We start from the raw sequence: 13,576 nt of genomic DNA, 5'->3' as shown, positions 1-13,576 counted from the left end.
CATCCATCCATCCATCCATCCATCCATCCATCCATCCATCCATCCATCCATCCATGGAGACATCTGATCTCCCATTGGTCTTCAGTGAACTCAGGGGGATTGAGTGTAGCCCAGACAAATGTAAAATTAGAGGGAACATTGATCGAGAGAAGTACTACTTAACCTATTTTACTCAGGTAAAATAAAAAAAGCAGCGTGTTGTAAGAACACTGCTAAACATACATTTTGTTCAATGTTACACAATTAAATGTAACTATGTATTAACCGCCTCCTTTTTTTAGCTCCATTTATCTCACTATCTCATCCATCCCTATGAAATAGGAGATGTGCCTCACAGACAAAAATGATCCAAAAGCTGATCTTAATTCATTGTTCATTCCAATAGCAAATCTGTCATAGTGAAATATTGTAGTGTAAGTATTAAAAAAGATTTTTTTAGAAAGGGGCGGAGCTTTCCACCAACCAACACCTGGTGGGGAGCTGGATACGCTGGAAGAGGAGGAGGCCACACAGACTTGGCAGGGCAGAGGGAGAAGTAAGGGTCTGGTTGAGATCTCTGTCAGGGATGCGTTTGATCTCTCACCTCCAGGAGAGCTTCTCCCAGACTCTGGGGGAGGCTGCAGAGATTGAGTCTGAGTGGGCCATGCATTGTTGATGCAGCCGCCTTTAGCTGTCCCCGTAAAGTCTTTGGTGCCTGTTGTGGTGGCAATCTGTGAACTCAGTGGTGCAGTAAGGGATGCTGTCAAGCTGAAGAAGGAGTCTTTTTGAGCCTGGTTGGCTCTGGGACTCCTGAGGCAGCAGGCAGGTAATGTGAGGCCAAGCGTGCCGCTGCATAGGCAGTTGCTGGGGCAAAAACTCAGGCCTGGCAGGAGTTTGGAGTGGCCATGGAGAAAGACTATTGGCTGGCCTCAAAGTAATTCTGGCTAACTGTCCAGCATATCCGGACGGGAAGCAAAGCTGTTCTAAGATTTTTTCAGTGGGAGCGAAGAGTTGCTGACCTTGAAAGAGGACATCATAGTGGAAGGAACCTTGTGGATCTCCTCAATCCGGCTGACATGCCTTCCATCGTGGAAAAAGAGACGGGTGGTCGGGATGGATTAATTAATCTCACAGGCCCCGGTTGGGTGGAAGAGATCTGCCCTGAGTACCTTAGAACTCAAAACCACAAAAACCACACTGGAGGAGCCAGTGTGGTTTTTGTCCTGGCTGTCCAACAGGGGACCAGCTCTAAACCCTGTGCAGGGTTCTCCAGGGTGCTAGGGAGTTTACCCAACCGGCCCACATGTGTTTTGTCGACCTGGAGAAGGCCTTTAACTTTGTCCCTATTGGTGACCTGTGGGGGGTGATGCAGGAGGTTGGTTCCCCTCGGCTAGGGGCTATCCTGTCTTTATACAAGTGGATCATAAGTTTGGTCCACATTCCCAGGCATTAAGTCAGACTTGCTCCCGGTGCACAGTGGACTCTGGCAGGACTTCTGTCACTGGCTCCTGTTCATAACCTTCATGGACAGGACTTCTAGGCACAGCCAATGGCTGGATTCATTCTGGTTTGGGGACCAGTGGATCTTGTCTCTACATTTTGTGGAGGCTGACAATGGAGCCGGAGATTGATAGACGGATCGGTGTGGCTACTGCTATTCTGCAAACTTTGTCATGGTGAAGAGAGAGTAAAAGGGCAAAACTCTTTCTATGTTCCTACCCTCACCTATGGTCAGGAAATCTGAATCATGACCAAAAAAACAAGATACAAGCTGCTGAAATTAGCTTCCTCTACAGGATGGCTGGCTCCCCCTTAAGGCTAGGGTGAGGAGCTTGATTATTTGAGAGCAGCTTCTCCTCCACATCCAGACGAGTCAGCTGAGGTGGCCTGGCAGGCATGCTGGACTGGGGGGAGACCAGTGGACGACCTTGTGGAGGGACTATGTCTCTCGGCTGGCCTGGGAGCGCCTCGGACTTCCCTCAGCAGAGCTGAAGGAGGTTTCTGGGTTGGGGTATGTCTGTGAGTCTCTGCTGAGATTGCTGCCACCACAACCTGGTCCATGATAAAGGCGAAGGCGACGAGTAAAAGAATCTTAGGTCATCTGGTTATATGAAACTGTAGAAAGTTTAAAATTGTATTAAAATGATGAAAGAAGTACAATCTATCTTTTTTTAGCCTGAGTCTGTGGAGAAATCAGAGTTATTTTGCTTAAAAAGACTACATAGGGCATGTGTCCCATTATGAATGCAACCTGAGATGCTTATCCATTAGCCCCATTTACACTGCCCTTTTGAAACCGTGCAGAGATCGGTTCCAGATTGGTAACTGTTGAGTGTAAATGGCACGCAAAACTGAACTGGACTGTGCTGGACACAACTGAACCGCTTAACTGGTACTAGTTCAACAGTAGGGGTCAGCGCAGTTCAGTTCTGGCCGCGTCATCTGCTTTCAGCCCGCGTCATCTCCTTACAGTCTCCGATTACCTCCATAATCATGAAATTTCGGAGATTCATAAAAATACAATTTCCAGTGATGATTCTGCTTAGCAGTGTGATAAAACTGTTGTTATTTCCTGCATCAGTAAGCCCTGATTATCATTTGTTTTATCCACTTCCCAAAAGCACTCTGTCAAGTCAATTCACCAAAGGCTGCCTTGTTCACCTGACTCACTGCAAATAACTAAATATCACAATTATACCCAAACTGCCTGAATGTTACAGGCCCCAACATGTTGATTAGAGAGCAGTAGTACCGTAGATCGTCACTAGGAGGCAATGAATGGTGCTAGCGTGGTGTGTAAACGGCCGTTAACTGATCGAAGCTCGATCCGAACTCAGCACAGATCGGTTTTCAGAGGGTAGTATAAATAGGGTTATAGTAACCTCTGGGCCTCAAATGGCCTCTAGCATTGGTTTACCTTAGCCCTATCTGAGCAAAAAGGGTCTGAATCTAAATGCATGTTCCTCTTTTCAGATTGTCCAACCTCAGCTATGGACCCCTTTGGGTCAGTGTGTCTCAATGAAAGACACAGGGTTTACTGGGTTGGTAGTGGCTGAGTGGAAACACATAAGGGGGTGGAAATACCTCTACAAGGCCAAATGTAGGCAGGAAGGTGGTGTAAGGTTTCTGATTCTGATGCACCTCATTGGGAGAACATTTCCATCTGTGTAATGATGACTTCTCTCTCTGTTCTCAACTTTTCTGTCCCTTTCTTCTCTCCTTCTCTCCTTGCAGCTGCTCAGGTGAGTGTCTGTTTGTGTGTTTGCATGGCTTTTCCAACCCCCTGCGGCTAACCTGTTACTGCCATCTTCCCCTGCAAGGCCCCTTAATCCACTACTGAACAGTTTTACATCCATATGAAGCTCTGGAATAGATAAGAGCAGCTTTAGCTCAAAGAAATATTTCTAGTTTTATCTTTAGAATTATCATCTACTTTGTGATAAAATAAAAATGTGTTTCTTGCCTAAACTCAACTTTTATTAATCAAATTCTCTATGGCTGAGAGGCGGGGTACTACCTGGACAGGTCTCCAGTCCATCGCAGGGCAACACAGAGACACACAGGACAAACAACCATTCACACTCACACCTAAGGAATATTTAGAGAAGCCAATTAACAGCCATGTTTTTGCACTGTGGTGGAAGCCGGAGTACCCGGAGAGAACCCACGCATGCTCAGGGAGAACATGCAAACTCCATGCGGGCCGGAAAATCAAACCCGCAACCCTTCATATATGTGTGTGTGTCTATTTTCAAGCCATGCCAGGGGGTGTTGGGGCATGGGATCAGAGATCGCATGACTGACTGAAAGCTACATTTGACTTTTGAAAATCCAATACCAAAAACGGCCAGAAGATGGCAAAAGAGCATCTATATCTAGTGTGAATGAGAGGTCGTGTTCGGTGAGGAAAGCACAAACTATTATTTTTAACTCGCATACACGGTCAGTTATTGATGCTGGTACATCAGCTGTTGCCATAGCTTCCGTCAAACGTGTAGTGTGCCGCATGAACAGCAGCCCGATGACCAGTGTCTAACTCATGTTTGCGTAGCACCTTTTTGCCATTGGATGCGTAATTAAGCTTCCTGGAGCACAGCGTGGCGGAGTTCATGAACTGCATTGTGCCCACTGCATGTATATCGGGTTGCGCAAATGTGCTAATGGTACGGATCATGCTACCGCTGTAGGTGCCAGATCTGCTCAGGTCCTGCTTCCTGCCAGTGATGTTACGCTACATGATTGGCTGAACGTTGGCGTAAAATATTGTGGTTGCCCAGACAATGAAAATAACATCATGCATCGTCCGTGTGCCGAGTCGGGAGCATCTGTAGCGTTAGCGTGTCTAATGACCGAAGAAGTTTTACCTGATTGATAACAAAACTGGAAAAAAAATCTGTTTATGGTGAACAGAGTAACAGTTAGATCATGATATAAAGGGGGAGAGCTGGGTAGCGCTGTGGCTAGCTGTACTCAGTAGCTAACAGGTTAGCCTATTTTAGCTCAGTCAGTTAGCCATATTAAGCTACACTACTTTTAAATTCGTTTCAACAACAACCAATCTTTCCTTGGTCTAAAAACTGTACAAAAGTCCTTTTTTAGAATGTCCCATTTGTCCTCCTCTGTCCTTCAATCTTTATAAAAAGAATAAAAATAAGCTGAGACTTTTTGTGTCAACTCGTTACATCAGAGAGCTCAGTCTTAGAAGGCGTTACTTTCCTTCAAGACTGAGCTTTAGATCACCAATGAAATATAAAATAATACCAAATATGGGTGATAATATGTTGAGAGAGATTCTTAAAAAAACGGGTGCAATACAGTTTGTCCGAGTGGAGTTGCCATATATTGACGTCATAAGAAGGGGCGGGGCCCCAAGCAATGTGGTACCTGCAACGGATCGGGTAGTGACACGACACGTAAACATCAGGCTAACATCAAGCTAACATCTGGCTGATTTCACGTTAACAGGCTAATGTTAAGCTAACACCATGCTAACATTGGCCCTTTTAAATTAGCTTAACTAACGCAGTACAATGTATCACAATATAACCCTGTCATATCACTCGATATTGATACATGCTGATTTAGTTTTCTTATCTGTTTGAATTGAACACCAGAGAAAAAAGCCCAAATTAAAATTGTAGCCCTTTCCATATTTAAACATAACCTTTAAAACAGGTCAATCCTGCTACCAACCTTCCTTATCATACAGGGTGTTTTTATTTTCAAACTAAAAAAAATTACTGAGGCTGATTCATGTACCTATTTTTATTATTTGTCATTTATCTTATAACTGTGTAACTTTTCTTTGTTTTGTTTTTTCACCCGAGCCTTTTGGTCAGCACTTCATCCCAATTGTTTTCTTTTTTGTTTATTTTATTTTTCAATGAAACTATCCCGGTTAAATAAAAACTTTTAAAGGAGAAGTCCGGTCAGCATTAAATCAGTGATTTAATGAATTTAGCATTAATAACAAAAAAACTAAAAACAATAACTTTAGCCACGATTACTGAGTCTGGGAGCGGCCATTTTTGCCCAAATCTAGTAACCCCTCCCTCCTGCCATCTTCCAGCAGTGACGTCACGGTGCGGTAAGCCTAGCGCCATTCTCCCCGCTTTACAAGCTAAATCAATGGGAACTACTAGACACATCTGCAATCAACAACAATTATTGAAGATTTCCAGAGGACTTCACCATTGAAATTCACCAGAGCTATAGTGAAACTGACAATGCCCACGTGCATGGCAGCTGGATGTTGGAATACATCAGGGAAAAAAATAAGTTATTCCACCTCTCTGATTCCTGATCCTCCACGGACGGGTTGGTCGTTGGATCGGCAACTTGAAGAGGGAGGATTTGCCATCGAACTTCTGGCCAGAGAAAAAACCCGTAATATGTAGCCAACATTTGGAAGAAGAATGTTTTCAAGATGACTTGGATAATAGCGCGTTGTGACAAACACCAGATACAGCACTGGGACTTGATCAACAGCCGATACCGCACCGTGACGTCACAAACCAGTAGGTGGCAGTAGTGTTCTTTGACAAACATGGATGCCTTCAGTAAAGAACATTCACATGAAAATGACTCTTAATTGAAATACTTATCATTTATCTAACAGTATTTCATCATTTCATAATTAAAGTACTTTCAGAAGTTGGAATTCTGAATATGAGCGGACTTTTCCTTTAATAAAAGTATCCTCTAAACATGAGGCCTAATGCCAGGCTAATGTTAAGTTGACATCAGGTTACTTTAGGTTAACCTCAGGCTAACATTAAGCCAATATTAGGTTAAGAATAGATTGAAACATCAGGACACCAGTAGGGAAACACTGGTTCCTATTTAGCCGTAGGTGGAACCAGACTGTAGAAACTGAACCTGGTGTGTCCCTCAGCTTTCTCTGCCCTGCTCTCTGTGAGTCTCATATGTTAGCAGCTGTTGAACAGAGCGTGTCTGGAATGTGTCTGTGTAGAACGGAGAGGCCCGGAGAGAGCGGATGGACAGAGGGAACTCCCTGCCGAGCATTCTGGAGCAGAAGGTGAGCCCTGATAAACAGACCAGCTGCTGGGGTCTCCTGCTCTTCCCAGGCTTATCTATCAGAGTCAGTTCGGTGTAAAGAGATATTTAGACATTGATTTGGAGACAGGAAGTGGTGAAAAATGAACACTTCCTTCACACCATACCTTTGAGTTTACCCTAAAAGGTTAAAACAGCTTCTCTGTCCTCTAGAAATGTTGAGATCCAGGAAAAAAGCGGGCCATACACTGTATGATTTTTTTTTGTGCCCTTTTTGGGCTTATTTTCCAGTCGTGCAAGAATTTTTCGATTGGGCCGACTTTCAGCCTGATCATGCGTCGTGTAGTATACAGGGGGTAATCAGCCTCTCACAACCCCCTCCCAATCAGGAACCGGAAGGTCGGGAGAAAATCAAACACGTCTGAAATTCAGTTGCCCGTTTTAAGGTGGTCATGGCCAAATCGCTTCTGCTTCCAGATTGACAAATCTGACCAGCGCCATCTCTCGGCGCTGAGTCCGACATGGTTTTTAGACGAACAGTGTGAGCAGGTAGATCGCACCAGAGCGTCGGGTCGCACAGTGTGAGAACAAACATCTCGAGCTGTGAACTTTTAAACCCTGCAATTTCATCGTACAGTTTGAGCTGTAGCTGCGTGCAACGATTGAAGATGTTGCGCAGTAAATGCTCAGCTTTAGGTGTAAACAGCAAAGGTGTGACAGACTGTCGCATGTCCGCTGGCGTATCCAAACTTTAAACAGCTACTAGTGATCAGAACTGGGTCCTACTTCTAGTGGATGGGTTCTTGGTGACTCAGTGGGTTTTACAGATGGTGCTTTGTAGCAATACATTTTTTAGGTTTAACCACAAACTTGGGGGTGGACCTATTCGTTGTGCATCGTGTAGTGTACAGGGTTTAAAGAGGGTCGATCAGCTTCTTAGGACCACTTCCCGATCAGGAATCGTAAGGTTGGGGCCGACCGTCGTGGGAAAATCGCTCAGTTGGAATGCGCAAACAAGCATTCTTCTTTTTCGTCTTCCTCTGAGATGTAAAAACAGCAGCATGGCGGGGGAGCGACTGAAATGGAGTTCTTCCTGTAAGATGGACAGACCGTAGTAGCCATGTTTGCTCAGCCATATCTTTGTCCAAGTACGTCCTCTCCTTTTCTTTTTAGGGCACAAATGTCTAAGGCAGCTCGTTTGACTCTAGTGAGCTTCACATTCCTCCTCTACTCATTTGGCTTCCAGATAGACGAGTCCGAGTAGCGCCATCTCACCGCGGAGCTGAGTCCGATGTGCTTTTTAGACATAGAGTGTGAGCTGGCAGATCTCATGAGAGCGTCGGGCTGAACATGCATCGTGAGCTGTGATCTCACACTGTACTACTAAACCCTGCACTTTTGTCGTACAGTGTGAATGATTGAAAAAAATGGCACAGTGTATGTCCGGCTTAAAGCCTCGAACTCTCGGAAGCAAAATAAACTTGGAAACACAGTCCAGTGTATTGATTTTTTACTTTTTTGGAACACAAACTTGTGTGTTTGTACAAAGTAGTACTTTGTAAGACCACCTTTACTTGCTGCTAAAGCCGCAGATGTTTAGACATGTCTCCGCCATGTCTGATTGATTGTATCACTGATAACCTAATCAGCCATGTGTCAATGATTATCACGACTTTCAGTTAATTATATTTTTAGTTGAAAAAGGTGATGAAAGGTTGTCTGTTCCTCAGATCTATCCGTATGAAGCCCTGATTGTAACCCACAGAGGGCGCAGTAAGTTGCCGCCTGGAGTGGACCGGACTCGGCTGGAGGTGAGAATCATCCCGGTTCCACTCTGAAACTAGTCTTAGACTTGGTGTGAATGAATCTAACGAGGTTGTGTCCCTGCTCTGACAGAGGCATCTCTCCCCGGAGCAGTTCCAGCAGATCTTTGGGATGCCCATCGCTGACTTTGACCGCCTGTCGCTATGGAGAAGAAACGAACTGAAGAAAAAAGCGTTGCTGTTCTAACAGGAAGTGACCTCTTCTCAACCAGTACTTGATGAAGCCTGAAGCCCTTCCTCAGTAACGAGGAGAAGCAGAGAGCTACCGTAATACCAACCTATGTCCCTGGGAGGGTTCTGGATCCGTACCTCTGATGACCGTTCTGGTCAGACTTAAAACTTTAAACCATCTGACATATTATCAGTGCTGCACTTATAACCACCACTGCTTGTAAACCATTCCTGTCATATATCCAACCGCACCGTTAACGTGACATTATTCTCACTGAGTAACGCCGCAAAGCTCAACATCTGGAAGAGGAACCAGCGGATTTCTTTAGGATAAACTCACATGTTTTTGGTACCATGAAGCTGATGCTAACCTGTGAGGCTGACTGCCTCCTGCTGGAGTCCCTGGGCAAGGCAGCGTAAAGTTAGGGAAACCCTTTCTCCTCCCAGAGGTGTTTTTGCCATCAATGGTGCTGTTATGTTATTCTGATTGGATGATTATTGAGAAGGCGGTCAGTTGTTTGGCACAGAAGGAGCAGCTTCTTCCCGTTCAGTGATATTGGTGTACCTAACGGTAGTTCACGATTTCCACACTTTCCTTGGCTGGTCCTTTAAAATTCCTTTTTAAACATTCATCTTTGTACTAAAATATTCCTTCTGTCATGATTTCTGGAGATTAAGATCTAAAGAGAAGCGCCATCTCCTGGTCAGACCTTGTAAATCAGTGAAAGGGGTTCGCTCCAGTGGCTGGAAGAGTGAGGGGAATTTGCTGGGAGTTGCATGTTCTGCTGCCATTGGTCCGGCGTTTGAATGGGAAAGGCCATTTTGAATTGCTGCTACTGTAAATCGCCAAAAGTGGAAGAAAGTAACATGTAGTGTTTCCCTGCCAATAAATGTTATAAAGCGTGTTGGATGAAGGGTGACGGACACAAAGAACAGAGGAAGTCCATCGTCTCCCCTCTTTTTTTTCATCCAGATTTTTTTCCTAAATATTTATAACCCGACCATTTAGGGTCAGAAACACAGAAACCTTATTTCTTAACACTTTCGGGATTGGGTATTTTCAGTTTAGACTTTGTTTTGTAAAAAAACAACATACTAGCCAAGGCTCCATGGTGTTTGGTGGCCTGGTGGGCTTCGCTTTAGTAGACTTTTCTATTCCCGATTCTGTCTTGAAAATGCCACCTCTATAGTAGTTGCCTAATCCATAAACAGTCCTTTGCTCGTGTTGGAATTTAGAAAAAAATCAGGTTGGGTTGATCTTTGAACAGGAGTCGCCCTCTCAGCCCGTTTTTCAATATGTGTACTTGGCATTAGCCTTAGCCCTACTACTGTTCCACTTCACAGTGCCAGTACCCGATCCGTCCCGGAAGCACATCCATCCTGTGCATGTGCAAATAGAATAACTTCCTGGTAGGCAATACTTCAGTTTTCTTACTTTTTTTATTCTTTTCTATTTTTCCAGCGGGGAGTTCCTTTTTAACATTTTTGTATTTGCATAAATATTGCATATTCTAAAAATGAAAAAAAAGCCTTTGGAAGGTTCCTGTGACTGCTCCGAGCATGTCCGATGAGGATGTCACGCAATACAGTGGAGAGAATGTAAATCGTATCCATTTCTTCCAGAAAAGTCCTCAATATTTTCTATATGATGTATTTTAGAATTCTTTAATGTTTTAAGGATATAAAAAAGTATTTTCAATACCGTTCTGTAGTTTTTCGGGGATCCGGATGTTATGGTTCTGCTTGTTTGTTTTCGGGACGGATCGTGCTTCCTGGACAGATGGGGTAGTGACACAGCAGACTTGTCCGTTCTTGAGATTGACACAGTCTGATGACTCACGGCTGTCCCAGCATGCACTGCGGCAGCAGCAGCTTCAGAGTATTAAGTTAAAAATTATTTTCTGTCACTTTTGTACCATAAAAGTACGTTTTAAGATCATTTGATCATTATACATTTAAGCGTCACTATATGGCCCATTTACTGATTTAGTGCTTAATTAAAAATAGTTCCAATGCTGAGACGAAAACCAGTGGACTGCAATTCCTTTTTAAACATCTAAAATATTCTTTCTGCCATGATTTGTGGAGATTAAGATCTAAAGAGAAACTTCAGACCCTGTAACTTGTGAAAGGGTGGAGTCAGAGTAAATAAATATAAACGGCCAGGAGAAAATGGCTTTTGACTGGGAAGAGCCATTTTGAATTGCGTTTTAATACGGATAAATGGGTGGACAGTAAGAGCTGTTTGAATCCTCAGGTCACCAAGAAGGATCTAAGATCACCTCTAAAACACAGCAGAGCTGTAAAGCAGCTCTTCAGTCTGACATCAGCTTCATGGTACCGGTTCCACCTCCTCCTGATCCGATGAGGACAGCTAGCTGCTCTATAGTCTGATTGACATCTGGGTCCAATAGCTGACAGCCATTTTATTTCTCCTTGGCAGCTTTAAAGGCTGCGTTTACTTTAGAGTTCTTCAGGTTTGTTTTAAATGAGCACTGAAATCCGTCCTCATCTCTGAAACACTTGAAAGGAGCCTTTCCTGCTTATCAACATGTCACCAGTAAACAACACGCTGGGATTCCTCATCCTCACTATACCTAGAATAAATCTGTTCAAGTGAAAAAAAGTCTCTGTCTGGGTTTCTTTCCTTCGTCTCACCTCCCTTCTTTGTCCGACTCATAGGTGGGACTTGTGTTCATCCATCCGTCAGCTTTGTCCAGTAGCTACCACGGAAGGTTTGTTATACAACTATGTCCAACTGTTTTACAACTTTAACCTTTTTCTTTTTTTTATTGAACTTTTTTGCAAAGCAGGAAAACATCAAAAATGAAACACTAAATACATGTGAGAAGGATATACACACATAAACAAAAAAATAAAAAATAAATAAAATAATTAAATAAATAAAGGGAGCCCAAAAGCAAAAAAAACCCACAAACATAACACTACATTATTGCTCCCCATATCCATCTGGAAACCTTCCGTTGAAGTAATTTTGGGAAGGGGCGAAAATACTGGTTAGCTGATTGGCCTATGTTGGTGATAGACGGGGCAAATAAACCAATCAGATCAACGAAGCATATGACGTACTAACAGAGCGACGACGAAGAGGAGCCAATTGATAGATCAAACTCTTGCCAAAACCAGTCAGGAGAAGAGCAAAAACATCTTTTCCTCTGAGAAAAGCCTCCAGAGCAGTGTTTTGCTCTTCTTTCAGTGAAGAAATACTCTGTAATTCCGATAAAACTTGCTCGATAGCCACGCTAACGCTAGTTTCATCGGCTGAAGCCGCCATGTTCTTTAGACTGAACTGTCGCGCTTCTCGTTGCGTCACACCTCAACCCGCCTCAAAGCCAACGCTGATTGGACGTTCGTTTGGTGAACGACTCCAAATTTTCTTCAACGGAGAGTCTCCAGACTGATCTGCGACTGAAACCTTGCGAGATCAGGATGGTCTCACGAGGCTATTATAGAAGGAGCTTTATCAGAAATCCACAACACCATAATACACTTTCAAGCAGAGTGTAACAATATATGTAGAAGCTCTTTGTTAAAGTTATCTGGCAGTTCATCATTCAGACCCAACAGACACGTTCTTGCACCCGATTGCAGTTGGTACCTAAATATTAAATGTAACTTGTCTATAACGGATTCCCAGAATTGCAGAATATGGCAATGGAACAAAGAACCAACAGCAGACTGACATTTGTTACAAAGATTTGATAACGCTGGAAACATTCTATGTCTCATCTCAGGTGTGATATAAAGCCAATGAAGGATTTTAAATTGTCTCTCCCAGGTAGAACTCTATAGTGCCTAAATCCACTTCCCACAGGCCCTTACTTTAGTGGAAAAAAATTGCAGGAGGGAATATAAAAAAAAAAAGGTTTAGGTTACAGCTATCCTATACCTGTTTCACCTCCTTTCTCTGGTTCATTTGTCATTTATGTTGAAGACTATCTCAAAATATAAGTCATGTTTTTAGATATTTTATGCATCAAATCTTGATATTCTTTCTCTGACTTTTTGAAGAACTAAAAAAATCTAGAGTCTATGCTTCTGTTCTTACTATCAAACTTATTGGAACAACAATAACAAAACATTTTTTATATAATCTTCTATTTTCCACTCTTTTGTCAGATATTTGACTTATTTTTACTCAGGAACGCAGATCTGCATTGATGACTGAAAGACATCTTCTGCCTCCATTTATCTGTTTACTACAGTGTGTTGAATTCATGTTAATGTGGATTTAAAGACATTTCAATTAGTGGAAAATATTGCAGGGGGGAATATAAGTCTAATTAACCAAAACTTCGTGACCCCCATGCAGTACCTATGCGGACCCCCTAGGGGTCGCGGACCCCCTGTTGAAGACCTCTGTTCTAAATCATATATTATAACATTATACAAATCAATCACAATAAAATTAATGTGTTCATGGAGCAGAATACAGATTTGCCAAAAGTGTTAAGTTAATGTACATGTAATATACATGTATTTGGTACATTGTTACGGTAATTATATCCTACATATGCATGCTATATATATATATATATATATATTTTTTTTATATAAGAAATAAAACAAAATAAATATACTACATAAATACATCAACATTTCAAATTGAAGTACTTTCGATTTATTCTACTTTCTAATGTTGAACCTTATGGCTAACTCAATGTCTTCAAGTCAGTCTGAGATAGACAGACTGTTACACTACATGCTGCACTGTAGGATCCTTCTGCTTATATATTGATTTTCTTGGTTAATCATCCACTGACTGGGGCCCCGTCCACACGAAGACGAACCCTGGCCTAAACGCACACATTTTTCACCAAACCAGCCTCTCATCCACAAGAAGCCGGCGTTTCGGGGGTCTGTAAACGATCTTTTTTTTATTCAGCCTTCAGAGTGGGAAGATTTCGAAACGCCGTTTTCGCGTTTCCATCTTTACGCTCTAACCGCATTTTTTATTTTTTTTTTTTACACGCATGCGTCATAGCGTCGCCTCTAAACACGCATGCGCGGCCAGTATCACAACAACAATGGCGCCGTTGCTGCTAATGCTACTCACCCTGCTGTCG

The 13,576-nt window shown here is 43.0% G+C and overlaps 1 protein-coding gene across 1 annotated transcript in view; it reads left to right on the top strand.

Annotated features, from left to right (window-relative positions):
- The window catches only part of LOC107100852 (dematin-like), a 24,206-nt gene extending 14,628 nt beyond the window's left edge, over positions 1 to 9,578 (top strand). Inside the window, exons 6-12 of the mRNA XM_015399513.1 lie at positions 1,243 to 1,354; positions 1,848 to 1,990; positions 2,953 to 2,983; positions 3,084 to 3,221; positions 6,452 to 6,517; positions 8,226 to 8,306; positions 8,392 to 9,578. Coding sequence (XP_015254999.1) covers positions 1,243 to 1,354; positions 1,848 to 1,990; positions 2,953 to 2,983; positions 3,084 to 3,221; positions 6,452 to 6,517; positions 8,226 to 8,306; positions 8,392 to 8,505 — 685 coding nt within the window. The 3' untranslated portion in view covers positions 8,506 to 9,578. The remainder of the gene's footprint in view (positions 1 to 1,242; positions 1,355 to 1,847; positions 1,991 to 2,952; positions 2,984 to 3,083; positions 3,222 to 6,451; positions 6,518 to 8,225; positions 8,307 to 8,391) is intronic.
- The last annotated feature ends 3,998 nt before the right edge of the window (positions 9,579 to 13,576 follow it).

The sequence above is a fragment of the Cyprinodon variegatus genome, unplaced genomic scaffold (assembly GCF_000732505.1).
Source record: "Cyprinodon variegatus isolate N-32 unplaced genomic scaffold, C_variegatus-1.0 Scaffold1020, whole genome shotgun sequence".
NCBI classification, from domain to species: Eukaryota; Metazoa; Chordata; class Actinopteri; order Cyprinodontiformes; family Cyprinodontidae; genus Cyprinodon; species Cyprinodon variegatus.
Note: the sequence above shows the minus strand (reverse complement) of the source record. Positions and strands in the feature narration are given on the sequence as shown.